This window comes from Platalea leucorodia (genome assembly GCF_965183815.1).
Source record: "Platalea leucorodia genome assembly, chromosome: 4".
NCBI classification, from domain to species: Eukaryota; Metazoa; Chordata; class Aves; order Pelecaniformes; family Threskiornithidae; genus Platalea; species Platalea leucorodia.
The window spans coordinates 58,023,255-58,045,104 of NC_138826.1; the positions used below are offsets into that span (position 1 = coordinate 58,023,255).

A 21,850-nucleotide genomic window follows, 5' to 3' on the forward strand; every position below is an offset into this window, starting at 1 on the left:
ACTGGAGCCCACATCATTACCACTGAAGAAAAAAGGCTTGCATTACACTAAGCAACATACATAAACTCTTGAAAGGCAAGAGTAACACATTTCATCACATAGCCATTCAATCCTAGTCTGTATTTACTATTACACAGTATATATACACACTGTTATAAATATACTGTTATATATATTCTGCTATACAGCATATATATTAAAAAGTATATATACTTTTGATATTTATATTTGATATTCATATATAAAAGTATATATTATACTTTTTATATTTATATTGTCAGTCAGTGGAGGACCTCACTGTGCTGTTACAGAAAAAACATAGAAGCATACACAGTCATTTCTCTGAACAGCTCACTGCTTAAGACAGTGATTAAAATATGCATAAAATAGTCAGGGTTTGAGACAGCAAGGCAGAGTAAAACAGACCATTTTTATACTTGGCACAGTTCTTCCTTTCCCCACACTGATCTCGTTTTGCTCCATTAAATTTACCTTCTAGTTTACTACAAGCTCATTAGGTCTCAACATCAGAAGTGACCACAGTGAACAAACCAAGAGAGAAGGGAAGGCAGAGAGACCCTTCTGTTGATGTCTCACTACCACTCGTATCCCCACGTCACTGAATTGCCAGAGATACTGCCAAAACTGAGTCAAACCCAGGCCCACAGAGGTAGAGCCAGAAGTAATGACGGCATGTTTACATCCGTGACATACCAGGATCAGAAATGACTCTGCATTACAAGTTCATACTTGCCCCACACCCCCCACCCCCAAACGACCTGCACTTTCAGGAGCAAATTAAATTCTCATGGCAGTGCCTTTAAAACAAACCATTACTTCCCAAAGCTGGACACAGAGCTGTTTAAGGAGGCAGCACATCACGTGCCAGAATCCTGTGGCACCACCATCCTGCAGGCTGGAGCTCACCATGTGCTCCAAGGGGAATGAAATTCCAATACATGAAGGGCCTCCGAGAGGGTGAATGGGGGATGAACTCTCTAACAAAAATATATGTTTTAAAAAAAATGAAATTCTTGATTTGTGAAAGTGCCTTTTGATCATTATAACCTCTGGTTTTAACCACTCTGGTGTCTCCTGCCAAGTATGGTTTACTGATGACACATCATCATGGCACCAGGAATGGACTTGTTGATAAGTTAAATAATGGGACTACTTTCAGACCATTTTTATAGCTTAAAATTCTCATGGCATAAAAGAGTCATCATACAGTTATTTCACTGCGGAGAACTGTTATTTTTCTTAGAATAACTTTGAACTGTGTAGCTTTTGGGGAAAGGGGATGTTTTTCAAATAAAACCCTGCTTCCATTCTTCTCCCAAAAGCTCAGCTTGTATTAGCTGGAACGATAACAAATTCATGAGGATATGTATTCAGGCAGATTGTAAATTTAGCCAGAGCATTTACATGTTACTAAACCAAACAAAGATCTAAAGCAAGACGCAAAACACTAGAAAAACACATGTTCCAAAAGATATGGACTGAGATTTTTAAAGCTGAGTAAGGGACTCAGCCACACAAGTCCCAAAGAAATTGATTAATTATGTGGTTGATAATCTCAGTTTATATGCCAAGTTAATTCCTAATATAAATTCATTGTCTTCAGTGGAGTTACACTGCAAATGTATTTGACAGATAGTCATGTTTCTTCTCCAAGAATAACTTCTAAGGCAGAAGGTTTAAACATGAGTGAATGAAAGTCCTGGGCCAAGTTCTACCCTAATTTAAACCCTGTACAAAACAGCTGACTTGGAAGTGAGGGTGTAAGGAAAGGCAGAAAGAGACATGAGTCTATTCTTCCTTTGCTGGGACATTACATCAATTCCCTTAGGTAATGATCATGTCTCCAAAAAACACAGCAGGAATCCAGATTTCACTTTGTTGGAGATTCTTTCCTTCTAAGCCTGCAAGTTCTTGTATTTCACAAGCAGTAAGTGTTCGGGGAAGAGCCTGGACTAGTCTCAGTGGAGAACCATGAAATTCACTCCTATTAGGTACTTCATTGATCCAGATCTTGCCTGCTTCAACATGCATTTCATCTTCTTTGAGGATAAGAACTGGAAATGGTCATTTTAAAGATGAACATTGGAATTAGTCACCTAATTTAATCAGAAAATAATGTGTTTCAGACATTCTCAACCTCAATGTTATTTTGAATCAAAACCCAGCATTTGGATTTTTTTTTTTTTAGTGTGTTGGGTTATTTTTGGCTCAGTATTAGAGTTAAATATGTCTAAATAAGGCTGACAGGTCAAACAGGGTGCACACACCTTTGCTAAGGTGAGAAAGTAGTAATGCCCATCTCAACTCTTACTATGCAGCATTGCTAAGGACACAGAGAAGTTTCATTGCTTTGCCCGAAGCATCATTTATGCCAACGGCAGAAGTCCGAGTGCTACATCTCTAAGTGTCCTCACTTGTGGTTATTCTGCTGGCCGAAGTTATTTTTAGTAAAAAGTGATGTAATCTGGCAGTAAATGAGCTGAACATAAACAAAATGGCTCCACAGTAATACCCCTGCTCTAGGGGGATCATTGCTAGGGCAGGCAGCATGAGGCAGCAAGCTGGTCTCCAGACTGACAGCCCAAGCTCTTGGATGCCCTTCCTAGCTCTCCTCGCATTGACTATTTTCAGTCAAATCAGATAGCAAAGCCACATACATTGTTTTAATACTCAACTGGATGTCAGGGGCCCATCTGCTAAGCACCCCTTATGAGGCAAAAAGTGACAGACACTGGATCAAGAGCATCTCATGCATTCTTCCCTTTAGCGGGCCCAAGCAAGCCTTATGCAAGTACTTTATTACCAGCAGCGCCTAGCAAGCAACTCGCTGGGCTTGCTGTGCTCCCCGCTGAGACCTGCCAGCGAGGGAGACTAATTGCCATCTGGCCTTATGCATGGCAGCCACCTCCCACCCTTCCTTTTTTTTCTTCAGCTCCCTCCTGCATAGGTGCTTATTTGTTATTTCTGCATACAGGCCTCCCTGCTGGAGATGAATACAACCTACTTTCTACCTCCTCGCCAGAGCTTACATCTGTGATCTCTGATTCTTCACCTCTTTAGCACTCAATGCCTGTACAATTTCATCCCATGTACGTAACTGTACCTCTCTTCTCCCAGGCTCATCTCAGCAGCTGCAGTCCAGTTGTACCTTTCCTTCTTATCACTTGTCGCCTCCTCACCTCCTTCATTTGGGCCACCTCCAAAACCAGCTCTTCTCCCTCAGAGTTGCAGCTCTCTATCACCTGTCTCAGACATTAGTGCTTGACAGACTTTCTTCCAGTCCCCTTCGCCAGCCTTCACTCCAGCAATTTCCATCTACAAGTACAAGGTTATCATAACTATAAGTGGACTGTGTTTAAATAGGAAAATAGTCAGACAGGTTCCCCCACTCTCTTCTGCCTTTTCTCTCTCTCTGTTAGCAATGATCTGGATGAGGGAATCTAGTGCACCCTCAGTAAGTTTGCAGACAACACCAAGCTGGGTGGAAGTGTTGATCTGCTGGAGGGTAGGAAGGCCCTACAGATGGACCCGGACAGGCAGGATCGTTGGGCTGGGGCCAACTGTATGAGATTCAACAAGGCTAAGTGCCGGGTCCTGCACTTGGGTCACAACAACCCCATGCAATGCTACAGGCTTGGGGAGGAGTGGCTGGAGAGCTGCCTGGAGGAAAAGGACCTGGGGGTGTTGGTTGACAGCTGGCTGAACATGAGTCAGCAGTGTGCTCAGGTGGCCAAGAGGACCAATGGCATCCTGGCTTGTATCAGAAATAGTGTGGCCAGCAGGACCAGGGAGGTGATAATGGCCCTGTACTCGGCACTGGTGAGGCCACACCTCAAGTACTGTATCCAGTTTTGGGCCCTTCACTACAAGAAGGACATCGAGGTGCTAGAGCGTGTCCAAAGAAGGGCAACGAAGTTGGTGAAGGGTCTAGAGCACAAGTCTTATGAGGAGCAGCTGATGGAGCTGGGGTTGTTTAGTCTGGAGAAGAGGAGGCTGAGGGGAGACCTTATCGCTCTCTACAACTATCTGAAAGGAGGTTGTAGCAAGGTGGGGGTCAGTCTCTTCTCCCAAGTAACAAGTGATAGGACAAGAGGAAACAGCCTCAAGCTGCACCAGGGGAGGTTTAGGTTGGATATTTAGGAAAAACTTCTTCACCAAAAGGTTAGTCAGGCACTGGAACAGGCTGCCCAGGGAAGTGATTGAGTCTCCATCCCTGGAGGTATTTAAAAGATGGGTAGACGTGGTACTTGAGTACATGGTTTAGTGGTGGACTTGGCAGTGTTGGGTTAATGGTTGGACTCTATGATCTTAAGGGTCTGTTCCAACCTTAACGATTCTATGATTCTATGACTCCAGATCCAGGTACAGGCTCACGGTAAGGCACTGCAACACAGGTAGCACATCACTGCTTCTCCTTCGGAGTATGGCTGTGGAGGGAGAAAGCATTTTTAAAATCTGTTCTTCAAAAGGAAGGTGGTAAGGAGTCTTCTGAAAACATGCCAGGAAAACTTTTACCCTGCATCACTTCCCCAGTCAGAATAGAAAAAGAAAAAAAAGAAAAAAGAAAAAAAAAAAAAAACATGCTGTGTATTTTACCAGCAATTAGAGAACCAATTACTAGCAATTAGAGAAGAGCCGTGACCAAACTTTGAAACATCAAGATGTTTAAACTATTCCAGCTGAGGTAAAACATGGGGAAAAAAGTCCTGGTAGACATCATCATGAACGGAAAATAAGCTACACAGAGATCTTCTTGCAGTATGACATCCACATTAGGACTAGGACTTGAAAAGTTACTTTGGTTAAGAATTGCCACATTGACTCCAAGGGCCAAGGAGAGCATTTCTGCAAAGGCTAATAAGATTAAAAAATAGGATTTCCTAAGGAAAATAGAAACTTAAAATAACACCAATTTAAAATTGCTTCTTATATAATGATCTCATTTCCTTAGGATCAGCTTCTTATTACCCCTCCCAAGTGTGAGGCATAGTTAAATCTTCCTGAAAACTAATATTCTGATTGTATTTAAAAAAGTAAGTTCCAATTAAGCAAAGCTTAATTAATTGTATTTATTCTACAGAGTGTTGCCTTGTCCTACTCTTGGGCACAAAAATCTGGGCTGTGGGGCATTCTCATGACTACTTTTGAAAAGGATTGGAACTGGGTTTAGCTGTCACCTTTTACTGTCCATCTACAACTGAAAGAACACAACAATCCTGTAGGGCTGACAAGGAAAACTTTTCCTATAGCTGAAATCACTGCAATCATAGTTAATGCAGTGATATCTCTTGCTCCATTTTAGAAATGCAGAAAGGATTTTGAATAGTTGGCAGTGGTGAACACTTTGTTTACAGCACTAGAAATTCAAGGCACTGCTTAGTTTTAAGTTAGAACATAATCAATATCCTGTCAAAGCCTTTATAGGTTGTTTTTAAGAGTGGGTGGAGGGATAGAAAAAATTAAATATAAGAACATAAGTAGCAACATCTTAGCCCATAAACTGAAACTGAGAACTAGTTATCCAGTGCTCCAAAATCTAAAGCTTTATTTCTACTCCTGCAAATTCATTAATAGCATTTGTTGACCATTGGTTTAAAACATGGTAGCCGATTGCTTCAAGTGACAAGTAGACAAAACATGTAAGATAAATTGTTGCAAGGAAGGCATGCCAAAATACAGAAGGAAGCTATTTAGCCAATTATATGTTTACCTTACAAAGTTTAAAATCTGAAGGCAAAGTTTTCAAGAATTAAATTATTTTGAACACCCCTAGTTTTGAAGCTTCAAAGCATCGTGGTTCAAAAACTGGCAATCCTTTTTCCACTGGTTACTGGAAATCTAAAGCATCCAAAATAGTGTTGGTTTTTGTTTTCCAAAGGTCATCTGCTCATAGCACTGTAGATGGGGTTGTTTTGGCTTTTTAATGGTAGAAGCTATTGTGACAGAAACAAAGTGGAAAAATGTTACAGACTACCTCCTGGTATTCTTTGTCCTGCATTGTTACATGGGTAAATGATTAATGCTGTAAAGAGTTTTGGTTTTTCCCCCCCTCCAAAAGTGTAAAGTGAGCCACAAACAGAGAAAAGGTCTCAACTGCCGCACTAAGTAATGCTGAATTCTTCTCACAGTTCAGGGGAGCTGCTGCATGCTCAATCACACAGAAAAGTTTGCTGGGAAAGCTTTAAAAAAAAAACAAACAGATGAGTTGATGGCTCGTGCATCTCACCTGGAATCTTTTTGTTCCTGCAGCTCTCGTCGTACGCTTCCTGACCAAACGGTTCATCTGGGAATATGACCCGACGCTAGGTAGGTTGCATTTTATTCTGTACACAGTGTATGCTGTATATAATAGCATGGCTGAAGTAATGGAAAGTCATAGAGTTAAAATTCCAAGCCTCCGTCAACCTTTAAATTTGCTGTAAAAAGCTCCTCTATGGTCATTTAAAGCTGGAACAAATTATTACCTAAGATGGCAGAATAGAGAAGCAGTAACGCACTCAAACGAAAGCAGAACTAGTATATGAGGCACATTTCTGCCCATGCAGAAGTCAGTGGGAATATTGCCATTGAAAGCAATTGCATTAGTATTTCACTCTGAAAATTACTTAGTGTGCAATGAGTTTTCTGCTTTTGGATAACCCAAACATCAGCTGCTAGAGAATAAGATGGCTGCGATACAGATCGCAAAAATTAAAGGGAAAAAAAATTGTAGGTACTTACAGTCAGTCTGCCTACCCTTAGGTAAGTTTTTTGTCCTCACTTTCAAACATACATTGTGTCTCACTTTTTGGGTGACCAGATAGGGACACCAGTCATCAAAAGGGACATGTATCCTCAGTTGCTCCTACTTAGCTGTTTTGGGTCTGGCACTTTTGAGAAGCTGGCACAGATATCTCCAAAAAACCTGTCAAATGGTTGCTCTGAATTAGAGGCCTCACTTGAAAATTTGGGCCAAGGTCCAATTTCTTAGTATTTCCTAAGTTAGCAAATATTTACATGCTCTGGACTAGAGGAAATCCAGGCCAAGAAGTCTGAGATGAGGCATTAACATCTTAGAAAGCACCTTCAATACCTCAGGACTAAGTGATTCACATATGAAGTAAGGGGCTGGGAAATTTCCTTTTCTCCTATAATCTGTTGCCATCTCCTTCCTAACCTTTCTTTGGAGGCTTCAAATACAGATTGTATAGTTAAATACCTATTTCTTTGTTAAGGTTCTAAGAAGTCTCACTAAAGAAATAGAGAACACCATAAAACTTGCATAGCAGAAACAAAGACAAAAGTTTAATACACTTTGTTGCAAAACCCAGGCAACCCTTTCAATAAAGCAAAGTGTCCAGTATTGTACTAAGTATTTTTGTCTGGTAAGATGAAGAAATGACAGATATCAGAAATCTCATATTGGGAAAATAATTCTCAGAACAACCTGAACTTGAATACATTCTTTTATCTACTAATATCAATATATTATCAGTGAATTGTATGTCACTTGCCTTGTACTGCACAGTGGGATGTTCAGTATAATATTCTATTAGTATTATTAGTACTTCACATCTCTATCACTAATACATCATTTTTAGAACTTGACAATAGAAGTATATAAAGTGTTTTGTATCAGTATAGTCCAAGTTCATGAATTTCTTACAGGGGCACTGCATGCAAAAGTATCCTTGTTGCCTTTTTTAAGCACACAAACTAACTTATTAGCAAGCTGCAAGTTTTATTATTTTTTGCGCCATTATGAAGGGCCCATGCCCTTTTTGATGTACAAGACTTGACATTTGTCTTTGTTTTGCAAATGAATACAACTGCCAATTAACCATGCCCCTCAGGAATCTAATCGTCTTCTGTTTGCAACGTGGAAACCTTTCATGCAGACAACAGTCCTATCTCAACAAAACAAAAAATAAATCTCTTCTGACTTACTAAATTCTATGTTCTCATTCAGTTTAGAGGATAACACCTTAAATTATACGTTACAGTTATTGCAAAGCTAAGTGCTTTAAGTTGCTCAGAGGAAAAGGTTTGAGACATTCAAAAACTAATAAACTATTGCCAATAAGTTATTTCTTAATTACAGTAATCTCTGGTGGAAGCTGCCCACCAGAGATGGCTTTTTAAAGTATTCTTTTTTCAAACGATGGATCACAATGGGATTCAAAGGGGGCTCTGAAGTGTTAGGGGGGAAAAAAAAAAATCTCCTGAAATTCTAACCACTATTCAGGCCTTCAGAGATCAATCAGAAAGGGACTATACCTCTAAAAGCTTTGAGAAACAGTACTTGAAAGAATGCATTTCTGTCTTTATCATGATCATCCTGCAGTGGTTTAGTGTCCGCTGAATTTACTCAGAAATTTCAGCAGAATAGATTCATTTCTTCTTAGCAGTCATGGACTGGCAGTTGGGTGGAAAGAGCGATATCTACATATTCCACCAATATAAAAAGTTTAAGTTCTGTCAGTTAGACCCATTTGCCCTACAGGGAGAATAAGCAGCTTTGTCCAGTAATTTCAAAAAGGCAGGAGTACAACAGATGCAAATTATCTAGCTACTAAGCAACAGGAGGTTTTGCCAATAATCACTGGGGCTGTGACAAAAATGTCATATTTGTAGTTTATTTCTTATGTCAAGTTTTCAGCCACTCATTAGCCCTCTGATGCAAGGAATCCCCAGATAATTCAGATTTTTAGGAGAGCTTTCACCAAGGCCTGATGGAAATTCAACATTATCCTAAACTAAGCATCAGGGTAAAAAACGTTGTCATCTTAATTCAAGGGTGGCACTTTTTAACTGGAAAGGAAAAAACACACCTTATAAATATTCTTCACTACTCTAACCTGCCAGCAGAAAATGAAGGATCATATTTTTAGCAGCATCTGGATATACTGCTGTACCTCCAGGAGCCAAATTACAAACCACAAAAATAACGTTTTCTGGTGGGAGGAGCATCACTGAATCTTGCAAGCTTTGGCACATGGGGCTGCTGCTGAAGTCAGGGCTTTGCAGCTCTGCCACTTTTGTGCATGATGTTGGATCTGCACAAGCCTTGGTAGGGCAGCTGCATTTTCACAAAAAAGTACATATCACTCTGCTTTGTATTTTACTATTCTCAGCCAAGGGGTAACAACTGCAGCAGAGGTCATTTTTCAGGCGAGTATTAACCATCAGCCTTGACTTCTCCATCATTTTGGCTTAACTGGCAATTCACTGTCATCATCTTGGCATGTTTTTATTTTTCCGATTGTTTTCTTAAAAAGGTGCCTAATCACTTGGGCTAAGTGGTTACCTAGCATTATCAAGGCAAATGAGTTTCAACTTTCAATCTGTATTTATTATAAATCTCACAACTATCCCACGTGTGCAACAGGTTTAGAAGGTCCAATGAAAGAACTCTATGTAGAAATAGGCTGGAACTGCACATTTAAAAAATAGAGTTGTTTTCTAAAATATTAAATATGTGAATTCAGCATTAAACTTAGTCTTCTTTAGCTTGTTAAATATGTACTGAGAAAGGGGATTGGGTTACCGCATGGATTTCACAAAAATTCCTTAATGTTTATATGTTTTTAAATGGGACACAACTCGCAAATTAATAAGCAAATTCAGTGTGGTGTTAGAGGGCCTAAAACCACTTGGCCTGGTTAGGGCACCACTTAAACCACAGCCTAAAAGCGCTTCTCAAACATAAGCAACACATCTGCGGTGGATTTAATACAGAACTGGAAATTTGTGCTCTATTTCAGTTTGGCTCTATTAAGAGATTCATAGAAGAAGCACGAAAACAAGCATTCCTATGTATCATTTCAGCAGTGCTTGCCAGGAACGGGGTGGCAGCAGGCTGACAGTTTGCCTGCCACTGAGGTGGCTTGGCTCGGGGAGAGTTTGCAGCCTGCAAGCAGCTGCCCTTGCAGCAGCACCGCTGCAGCTGGTCCTCTCGGGGCCTGACCACCTCACGGCTGCCACGAAACCAGAAGTGCATAAATGCATAACGCTTGCCAGCCAGCATCGTCTCATGCATGGACATACTCTGTGGGGATGAGTTTCAAGGTGAAGGTGCAAAGACCTTTATTTGGCCACCTACCCCCTGTGGGTAAACTTTTGGCCTGAATGCAGGACTCCCATAGACCTCAGTGACCCAAGAGTTCACACCATGATTTTCAAGGCTGCTCTCAAGGTGACTAGGTGCTCTCCTCAGTGCCAGTAAATAGGAATAACAGTCTGGATCTCAGAAATTTCCCGCATGAGCTAGTGGCAGTGCCCAGAATTTAGGGTGCCTTCACCTGAGCTCAAAGATGGAGAGATATTGTGGTTTGCCATCAAACAAGTGATATTTAATTGATTTTAAAATCGGAGATACTGAATCAGAATAAGTCATCAAGGGAACTAGTAAATTTATTTTTTTCCGGGGCAGGGGGGAGGCGGGCAAAAAAGGAGGAGAAAGCCCAAAGAGTCATCATAGCAGTAGACAGACAGCACTGATGTCCTGCAGAATACTTCATGGGCAACAGCAAATTACCTGCCTCCATAAGCCATGACATGCAGAGACAATCTCCTGGATCAGATGATCAAAAAAGAAAATTCATCATAGCTATGGCTAAGTGGGTGCTTTTTAAAATAACTTTTGCAGTATTGCTCTGAGAACACATTCATTGTTCTACCATAATTGGGACAATTTGCTTAACTAGAAACAGAGCCAATTTAAAAGATTTAAAGAAGAGGGGATTCTGAACTGGGTTGTGTAATTTGTTCTGAACTGGCATTTTTATGTACAGTTGGGAGAATCAGGTGCTTTCTGAGGCACAGGGACTTAAAACATCCATTTTTGCCATGTAGGGAAAAAAAAAAAACAAATAAAACCCCAAGGAAGTGCAGGAGATAGGTTCCTCAGTTATTTTCTTGATTCTGTCACTGATTTGTTGCCCGCAGTCTCTCTGCCTCTGCTTCTCACCTATAAAATCCTTCATCTCAAAAGGGTTGTAAATCCTTTAAGTAACTGGTACTCATAGAGTTAAGACTTGCATTCAAAGGTGCTTTAAATAAAAGTCTACTTGTAAAATAACAGCAACCAAGGAGTTAATAATTTGTCAACCTTTCTAAGTCACTTGGCTTTCTCACACTATCCCTAGATGTCTTTCTCTAGCTGTTCACATATTTCATACAACCTTGCTAATCCTCTGAAAGGAAAACTGTCTCTGAGCAGATAATCAGCAGAACAGTGCATGACAGACTAGCCCACCTATGAAGGCAAAGAGAGACAGAAAGCATGGGAGTTTATTTAATTTGAATGGGACAGAGAAAAGACTATTCATTACTTTGAAGGAGCAGAGGTAACCATAAAGAAACATGAGTCTTAAAAATTACAATTTTGCTAGAACTACTAGATAATAGTGACATTTTTAAAGAGTGTTTCTTCTGTGTCACAATTTCTTTAAGTCACTCGGCTTTTTGTTCACTCTTTTTCAACTGGGAGGGGAAAAAAAACTGAGCTGGTGTTTCTATAAAGTCCTATCTAATGCACCATACAGACAGCCCATAAGACACCACCAAACATGGGTAAAATGTGTAGGTATCAGTAAAGCAGCAAAGATAGGAGATAAGGTGATACAAATTGCTGTCCCACTAGCTTGATTATGAAAGACCCATGATAGCCCTGTTATTCTCCAGCACAACATGAAACAGCCAAAGGACTGCAGAAAGGTACACTAGGTAAACAAGTGCTTGAGGCAGGGAGACAGACATCTCTGTTAGTGCCATGAATTATCTCACAGCAGAGAACATTATCTCCTATAGACCAGCTCAAGATTTATAAATTTCACCGCTGTGGCAAGAACAGCAGCAATCACTTTGTGAAGATATTGTTTACATTGGCAAGAGGCTTTTCCCATTGGAAAGCTTGTTGCGAGGAAGATTATTTTTACATTAGAAGTGTAGTTTTACCTGTATAACCACATCTGTAGCTGGGGGTTCTGTTAGCAAAATGGTATCATTCAGGGACCACAAGAAAAGTTTGTGGATACCATACATAACGTAATTAACATTGCAACCCCAGCAAATATTGCTAGCCTGAGTTTCTTTTCTGCACCTGATGGTACAAATCTGTACAAATGACATAAACAGAGTAGGCTGGGAATATACATCCAAACTAGCTTCCATCAAAATGGTTGATAACCAGAAACAGCTTAGCAGTGGGAGCCAAGACCTCACTAAGAATAATTTACTGTAGCAAGAGAAGATGCAAGAACTATCTCTCTGGCCTAATTTTGTGCCAGTGCAGCCATGAAAAAGAGCTCAGGTCCAAATGCAGTTCTCAAGGACTGTCTTTGCTCTCTGGTTTACTCAGCTAACACGTTGTCTGGACAGCTGTAATACTGTCTGAATACAAACTCTTCATCCCCAAGATTGCTTTCACTGCTGATCACAAGTTGAAGAAACACATGTCTTCATATATTGGAGATTTCTAGTTTTCGTGATTTGCGTCTCACTCAGCAAGTTTGTCTTAACACTCCTGAAGGTTTACTGCCTGCCTCTGCCATAAACATACTAACTCCCAGCAGCACAGCTGAGAGAGAAACTGCCCAGACAGCAAACAGAACTTTTAATAAAGGGGTCCCTACTAAAATAAGTGTTAATAAATCATTAACTGATGGTCCCTTCAGTCCTAAGGTGTAAAGGTTGACAGACCAGCAGCCCCAGGAGGAACGCAGCCTGGGGAAGCCTCCCCTCCCCGTCCTCTCTTCCTCCTGCTGCACAACAGGGTTCTGCAGTCTACACAGTGCTATAGACCAGATGATCGGCATCCTCATGATTAAAAATAACCATTTTCCGTAGTGAGAAAATGAGGAGAGATTTCTGCCATCATCTTGCAGAACTTTGCCTTCTGCATATTTCATCTGAACACCCATGTTGACAACTACAGCTTATCCAAGCACAAACTAGAAATAACATATGTGGTCCAGTGTGGGCTGTCAGCCAAAGTGAGATGTAATGGTAACCAACCATTTGGGGCTAGGAGGAATGGCTGCCAACCTGCGTTTCAGGGAGTACTATGACAAATGTGTAGACGCTTAATAAATCACTGGAAAACAGCCTTACTTTCAAGCCAGACTCTAGCTATTAGCATCTTTAATTTTTATTAACAAAATTACTCATTCCTTCTGCCTCAGTGCTTAACAGATTCAGTCCTCAACAGTCAAAATTGTGCCCTACTATGTATCTTCCTGGGCTTTTATTTTTCTCCCACTTCAAAACAGTAGAAACATTACTTAACTTTATATATAATTTAATATGTTATATCATTTTTACTATACTCCTCAGCAGTAGAATTTGTACTGCATGTGTTATGGCAATGAACCGTGAAAGTATTCCCGATTTCTCTGAGGTGTTTGTAAGGAAATGGACTGGTATGGCCTAGAGCACCTTAAACCCCTGACGCTGGCTTCTAAAATGCTTGAGAAAGACTTGATGAAATAGTAATTGAGATCAGCAGAGGAAGACGCTTAAAATAACATGGGAAGCAGTTATCTGAAAATGTGGTTTGTTTTCTTTCATATGAGTCTCAAGATGAAGATATTCCTGATGCCAGTAATAAAAATATTGCCTTTTTACAGTAGCTCGACAGACAGCAAAAATCAGAAATGGCAGCAGCTGCTCTTGCTGTAGCTACAGCTGCAAAATATTTTGCCCCTACTTTTCTTGCTCATCATATTCTGAAATGTTCTCCAGATGAGCACAAGTTTCCAGTGCTTGCTTTTGCACCTTCAGGAGCGCAGGCTTTTGTTTTGCTTGTTTTAGGTGTGAGAAAAGTCTCACTGGTTAGTTTTCATTTATATTGGCAGAAATAAGGTGAAACTCACAGCTTCGCTAACAAAGACTTCTTGCCACAATCAAACAGAAAAGTATAGCAAAATATGGTTTATTTAGACTTAAACTTGTCATGGGTGTAATTCCCACCAGGAACTAATGCCTCTGCTTAGTGTTGGTGGGAAAGTTAAACCAGAAAATTAAAAAAAAAAAAAACAAAATAAAAACAAAACACAGTTAAAGCCTTGAAGTTTATTCCCTGCTAGTTAGCACTGCTCTGGCTTTGTTGGTTTTGTTTTAGCATGCCTTAATGAATGCAGTTCCCAAGTATCTGTGTACATTTTCTCTGCCTATCTCAGCAAAAGCTGGATAAGGACAGAACCTATAGGAAAGGAAATGTAACACCACTCCCCTCCTCCTCAAAAGAAACCCAGTCTTCACACGCAGGAGAAAAATCATGGGCAGCAGAGGCCAACAAATAGACATACTTCCCATTAACTTTAGAGTTCTCTTGAAGAGAACTGTATTCTGGGATTTCTGTTTGGAGGCCAAAGTGTTATTTATTGAAAATCTCAACAAGCAAAAATGTTTTTCTGTAGACTAGTTTTGTATCTCCCACCTGTTCTACCTAAACAGCAAATTTGGGGCATGCAACAAATCCTTTCATACTAAGATGAGAACTTCATAATCTAGCGGGGCTATGCATGCAATAACTGTTTATTTTCCTTCCCACTTTTTTATAAAGAGGAAAGTACGATACTGAAAATATGATGATTACTGAGCAGCAGACCTAATGAAGCCTCATTTCTTCTGAATTTATTCTCCATATTTCCTACGGCAGTAGCTTTTTTGTTTTGCACATGTCCCTGTGCTCCACAGAGCATCCTTTGTCCTCTACGAGTCCCCCACAGCACCTGGAGCTTCTTCTAAGGTCACCTGCTAATAGTCTTTGCCCATCTGCATGGGCCAGGGACATCCCTGCAGCCTGGCTTGTGCAGAGGCACATGCCTGCTGACTGCCCAGAGCAGACACTGGGCCTTCCTACTGTGCCCCTGCAGGGGCATTAATAGGGTCTCTACCTTCCACCCAACCCTGATTTTAGCAAAACTTTCAGGATGGAAATATTTGAGAGCTTTGCCTTGGACTGAAAACAACAACTAAAAGCAGCTCAGCAAGCTAGGGCACACTTGCTGCCTGCAGTGACCACATCATTTTTTTTGTGCTCAGCTTTAATCTAGCTAGTTTGGGAATACCTGCTGCACTGAAGTCACAACTCTGACTACAGCAAACGTAGCCTTGTAGAAGGCAGCCAAAAAAGCCAAAAATTAAGTTAGAAAAGAAACTCCTTTGCACATCACCTTATCAATTCTGAAAGCAGCATTCATAATGGTAGACTGCCTGTGAAGCAGGCTAGAATCCCTAGAGTTGAGTATAAATATCACTGCAAACAAATACCACCTTCTTTCATACACATTTTGGTTTGACTTTGTGGCTTGACATGAATGTTTGTGTAATATGAGAGTTGTACATATAAAGCACATCACAGGTACTGTACAACCTCCTAGAACTTTTCCGTCTGTATTTCCTGACCCTTGGAAACACTTGTAACACTGAAGGGTCCAAGTCCAATTATCAGAGCTGTCAGAGTTTTCTTTCAGTAACTTTTTTTTAATACTTTTTGTTCTTTTACACATGATAATAATGATAGCAATAACAATGTATGGCATATCATTTGATGGTATTATTGATAAATAATAAATAACCCAACCATGCTTATTTTGGTGTTTGTAGTATCAGTTAATAAAGACATATGTGGGGATACACTGCATTAGTATTAGAAAGATGTTCTAAATACACAAGGGCAGAGCTGTGGTTCCTGTAAAACCACTGATGGCTGCAGAATAAAAACCCTCCTGTAAGGTAAATAATGGATGGAGTAAGTAACAGCCAGATGCAAGCAAGAAAAACTACATTCAGCTGAGTTTTGAGAAGAGCTGGGGCAGGGGAAGAAAGGGAGTGGGAGAGACTTTCTGAGTCAGGAGGGTACATTCGACTTACAGGGGCTTTCTAAAACATGAACAGTTCCTGAAGCAGCAAGGAAATGCAGAGGGGACAGATCTCACAAAGGCAGGCTGAAGGAAGACTCTGGAGAACATATCAAACAGCACCAGGGTTAGTAATACAGGTAAATTGTTTTCCCAATGAGCTGTCAAAGTCACTGTTCTCAAATGTGATAGAGACAGGTGCCATCCTGATGGATGTCAAAGATTGCAGAAGTCTAATTGAGCAGGGAGTTTATTTAAAAAAAAAAATCAAAACAACAACAACAAAAAAACTCGCAAAAAACCCAGGAACCTTTATTACGTAATCAGAAATAATTATGGGAAATTTTAAGCTTTTAAACATACTGCTGCATTGCCATCAAACAAGACTTTAACCATAACTTAGAGGTTCGTGCCTATTAGCTGTAGCTTTTTGGTCTGGAAACTCAGCTATAATTATTACACAAAGACTCTCCCTCTAGGTCTCTTGAAGTTCTCAGATCCAACTGACTGAAAGCCACCACGAGACCAAAGTTTCTTAGAGAATTTTTGGAATATCCTTGTTGACAAAAATGAACTGAAATTCTAAATGGAAACAGAGTTTGTGTCCCTCTGTACTTAAAAGCAAAAAAAAAAAAAAAAAAAAAGACCAGGCTGTTCCTTAAATTTACATGTAAGACGGTGTATGTCATTGCTCCATTTCACCTGATTTACCTACTCCTACTACAACAAGTGTTTTCCTGAAAGCAATAAACCCTTTCGATGCAAATATTTCCTTCCAGAGCTGTGACATACCCTGATATATTGGCTGTTCAAAATAAACAAGTACTGAAAACAGCTTTTTACATCACTACAGCTTTTTACATCACTTCAAATATAAACCAAGATCTAGCAATTACTTCTCAGATATTAGTTTTTCTCTTGGAAATATAATCTTCTGGAACAGATATATGCAATAGATCAGGATAGTCCCGGACAAATAAGTTTGATAAATGACCAGCTAAGTCTTACAGGCCAAAACTCTATTAAATATGTTACAATAAGCATAGCGCAAGGATGGGACGTGATCAAGCTGTGACTGAACACCATATCCATGAACAATCTGTGGATCATGGGCATTAAAGTTTTCTCTATATAAGTTTAGCAGGGTTTTTCCCCTGCATTTTTTAAAAACCATATTGTTCAGAAGAACAGGGAGATTTGTAACATGCTTATCAACACAGAGAACACAGAGAGCCCCAGGAGAGTTTTTTAAACACCCCCCCCCCCCCCAATAAAAAATATCGTTTCCATAATTATTCAGCAGCTACAGTAATTTGAAAATTTTATCCTGTTCCTATTAATGAATTATTGTGGCAATATATTATAGACTTAAAAAACACACCAACTGCTACCACTTTCCAACATGTTTCTCAGGCCTTTTGACAGCCCTAAATGTTTCTGGAATAAACTTAAATTTTTCAAACAATAAGACTGTGAGAACCAAGACTGCTTTGCACAGCAAGAGTGCTGGGGGACTGCAGCTTTATAACCAAGTGGGACCCTGAAATCTGACATCAGCTTCCAAAGCCACACTCATCAGCACCTTTGATCTTGTTATTGGGAATATGAATAGAAGCATAGCACACCCCCAAGCCTACAAGAACAGGTCAGATTTACTTACTTAAAGTGAAACAGAGCAAACCACCAAACATGACTACTCTGTTTCCACAGCACTAACAGCATCAGGCACTCCACAGCTCGGTCAGGAGCAGCACCTCCCTAGCTCTGCTTTGAAGCTAGCAGTTTTGACACTGAGTTTATGCAAAGTAAAACACAGTTCTGAGGTTTCTTTTCTGTCTATGATATTTTAGCCATATAGCTATAGATTTAATATATAGGCATCACCTGGTACAAATGATATTCTGAAGCTCAGGAAGTTGCCTATAAGTCGTCTTGGGAACCTGTATCAGGAAGGCTGCTAGCACACAGTGTTACACTTTGGTCTTTCTACTTGCCCATGATGATGCAAGGATAAGACATTTACAGCCTGGATTCATCTGACCAATTTTAGACTTCTAAGTGATTTTGAGGTGATCCCAGGAGAGATATCCCCATCAGACAAGCTATATCCAACACCTGTTTTACTTCGTCAACCCTAATAGGAGTCAAGGGTGCTTAGCTGAGACAAAGACACCTGCACTGTTGATGGCTTCAGTTAGGGATCCAGAAGGTATCTCAAGTCATCTAATGGAGAAGCCATGTCTGGTATTACACCAAATATTGCTTTAAGCATCCAGCTGTTTTACACTCCTCATTAAAATTCACCCAGCTACCGCACATTCCAAAGCATGGGAACAGAGACACATTTACTAAGATGTATTTACACTAATCTGAGTCAAATCAGTACTACTCATCCAGGATCAGATTCCATCCCAACATGAGCAGCCAAGGTGAGTTAAACTTGCAACATAAAGTGCCACCAGAGTCCTATTTTGAGAACCCGAGTATCATTTAAGAATCATGCTGCTTTTCCACACCAAGCACAAGTCTAGTCCTTGAGATTTATTATCCCATTTCACGGGAAGAGCCGTATGGCCTACCACACTCTGCCTCCTAAGAAGAACATTTCACAGATATGCTGCAAGCATGGTTGGATAGGCATTTTCTCAAGTTGTGTGGACCAGTTCTCAATAGCTACTTGTCAAGCAGGGCCAGATGGTTGAATGCATTTAAGCATTGCAAGGCCTAAACAAGTAAGGAGCTAATATCACATAATTCACTCAGAGAGCCATCTCTTCTTCACAGCACTCTCCCCCAAAGAAAGAAAGCATAAGTTCCTAAATGACCTTGGATGTGGAGAGCTGCACAGGGAGTCCCAACCTAGCACCAAACATTTTAGCCACTGAAATAACTTGTTGAAGGTGCATCATTGCAGCTTCCACACCAAACTAGAGGTCCTGCTTTCCTGCATTCCCCTGGGGGAACTGCAGCAGCTAGGAGGGTGTACAGAAGGGACAGATAAGACATACCACCAAGAGACTTAGCTATATCTTACTCTGCTGTGTAGGTATAGCCTCAGGATCACAAAGGTAGAACTCCAATTTCTTCAACAGCCTTGCAACACTAAACAGAAGGGCTATTTGCAGCCTTTAAAAAAAACTAGTCTTCATTGCCTGAAACCCTACAGCAAGATTGCTTGCCATCTGCCTAATTACATTGACCATTTGTCCCTATTAGAGACAGCTGTGCTACTTAAAGCAATTAAGATGGCACAGGAGGGAAGTGACATTTTTGGTTTGGGAAGAGAGTGTTTGTGGCACTGACAGGATTGAAACATTCATCACTATGAAGAGGCGACATTCTTAAGTATGTCACGAAAAAAGGCATTCACCAAACATGAGCCCTTTCAGAAGTTCAAATTCAAGAAATGTGTTTCCTTAAAGATATCCTTTGTTCCTATTGAGGAGATTTGCACCAAATTAAAGTATTGTGTCTCTGACAATGCAAAGCATTCATAGTCACTGGCCACAGTTTTACAGCATATGCATTTGCCTTTTGATATAGGACATCTGTGAGCTAGCACCAGTAATAAATCTGAATGTTAGCACAGATCATTTTCCAAGTTTTAGGTCAAATGCTATCAAATTTAGCTTATCAGCTCATTAAGATAAAACAAGCCCTTTTGTCATTAGCTTTCTGATTAGTTGCCTGGTTCCAGAACCTGGGACACAGTAAATAGATTCCTTTTTTTCCTGTAGCATAGTGTGAATGCCTAATGCCCACTGGTTATCCTTATAAATCATACACAGGGAAATCACTGCTTGAGCCCTTGCTAGAAGAGGGGAATGTGATGATTCCAGCATGTTTCAAAGAGACATTCCTAAAATAGCTAACTGTTCTGTAATTTTATCACAGTATAAGGCCTGAGCTTAGTGGTTAGGTTCCCTGTTTTGCAACCATAGTGGTTTTGATCTTGTCAGACTTCAAGCTACACAATGATAGGCTTTGGAGCTGGATACTTTGAGAGTAGTGGTATTTGTGTTTCCTAGGTGGCAGCCTTCCCTATAAGCAAACATGAAAAATGGGCTGCAGCCTTGCAGAGCTCTTTGCTGCAGGAAACTCTGTCCTTTTCTTGGGCACAGAGTGTAGCATCCACAGGCACGACCCCTTGCAGGTATAAGACATGGGAAAGAAAGAGTTGTGCCATATGGGGAGAGGTAAAATAGTCACTGTTGTAGAAAGGAGGACTTGAGTGTGCTCCAGAATGCCTGGAAGAGCTCCAACAAATAAAATTTAGTGAAGCTGTATGTCACATCTCAGGTCTTGTGCTGGGGTAGCTGTAAGGAAGATACAAAAAAAAAAAAAAACCACCACCCTTTTAATATGTTTCACAAAATGTGTTCTTATTTTAGAGTCTACATATCGTCACCAGGCTACCATTGATGATGAAGTGGTTTCCATGGAGATACTAGATACAGCTGGTCAGGTGCGTGGGTACATGTACTATTATCCAATACCTTGGCTCAGATAGACAGCAGAGAAGGGGGGTGCGGTGGTGGCAGCAGTGCGGTGGGTGGCAAATGTGCTCCACTTCTGGGGACAGAGATTTGCTTCTGACCAGACCTCCCCCTCCTCCACCACCATCAGCTTGCTGCTGGACCCAGTGGGCTGCAGCCAGACCCTTCTGAAAAGGACCCTGCTTAGGGTTTTCAAACACTGGAAGAACAAAGTCAGGGTTTACTCTAGGATTAAAATGATTTTGTTCTCATTCCTTGATTCAGGGCCAACCCAACCACACATTATTACTATGCACAAAGTCACAGTCTGTTTCTACAGTCAAGTGATGAGGCTTGACAACCTCAGTCAATGATTCCCACTGAAGTGAAGGGGACTTTTGTCATAGCCAGGTCTCCCTTCTTTTCAAAACATGGCAGATGCTCACGCTGCACAGTCCTATGCAGTTCATGTGCTGGGTATCATTCCACAGAGACCTTGTTCCAGTTGCCTGCTACCAGCCTGCCCACAGGCAGCCCACGACACCTTGGTAGAGTAGATCTCCTGTACTACATGATAAAAAAGGCAATGTGCATAAAGTAAAGCTTTATACATGGCTTTGCAGGCTTTGGAGGACCAATGTCTATCTGAAGGCCTGGTGTCTTCTTCATAAGTCAATTTCCTAAGGCTGGTGTCTGTCTTTTCAAAACAGGAGGACGCTATTCAGAAAGAAGGACATGTGCGATGGGGTGAAGGCTTCGTGCTGGTTTATGACATCACGGACAGAGGCAGCTTTGAGGAAGTGCTGCCACTTAAGAACTTGTTGGATGAAGTTAAAAAACCGAAAAATGTCACCCTGATCCTGGTGGGGAACAAAGCAGACTTGGATCACTCCAGGCAGGTCAGCACAGAGGAAGGTGAAAAGCTGGCCACAGAACTAGCCTGTGCTTTTTATGAGTGCTCTGCTTGCACAGGAGAGGGCAACATTATGGAGGCCTTCTATGAGCTCTGTCGTGAGGTACGGCGTCGAAAGATGGTCCAGGGCAAGACTCGGAGACGAAGCTCCACCACCCACGTCAAGCAGGCAATTAATAAGATGCTTACCAAAATCAGCAGCTAAAAAGAGCTGTACTAAGCCAGAGAAGCATTTTAGAGCATATTAGCTTGGAGTAGGGACAAGGCCGGCAGAGCACATTTAATTAAAAATGGTCAAAGCTTTGCAATTAAAAAAATAGAAAAGACAAACCACACTACTTTTTTGAGTAACACAGGGTCAGAGTTTTTTTCCTGTTTCGAGATTTATTTAGCCACACTGCTTTTGGCTAACGTGGAAAAAAAAAGCAAACTCCAAAGGACTAGATGATTGTGGGGATTGGCACTGACAGAGCATCTTCTGCTTCTACAAGGCTGGCTCCAATCCCCTGCAAATCAGTAGTGCCTAAACATCTTTTCCAGCCAGCCAGCTGCTCAGTAGCCATTGGAGAGTAAGATTCAGTCCTCAGTCCATCAAC

General features: G+C 40.8%; 1 protein-coding gene across 2 annotated transcripts in view; it reads left to right on the forward strand.

The window, feature by feature from the left end:
• Nucleotides 1–21,579, forward strand: part of RERG (RAS like estrogen regulated growth inhibitor) — a gene marked incomplete at its 5' end in the record, with an annotated part of 106,053 nt that extends 84,474 nt beyond the window's left edge. The window contains 3 exons of one of the 2 annotated variants that reach the window (XM_082308502.1): nucleotides 6,271–6,327; nucleotides 20,258–20,331; nucleotides 21,052–21,579. In XM_082308502.1, coding sequence (XP_082164628.1) covers nucleotides 6,271–6,327; nucleotides 20,258–20,331; nucleotides 21,052–21,459 — 539 coding nt within the window. In that variant the 3' untranslated portion in view covers nucleotides 21,460–21,579. The remainder of the gene's footprint in view (nucleotides 1–6,270; nucleotides 6,328–20,257; nucleotides 20,332–21,051) is intronic. The other variant, XM_082308503.1, reaches the window with a different exon arrangement.
• Between the last annotated feature and the right edge of the window lie 271 nt (nucleotides 21,580–21,850).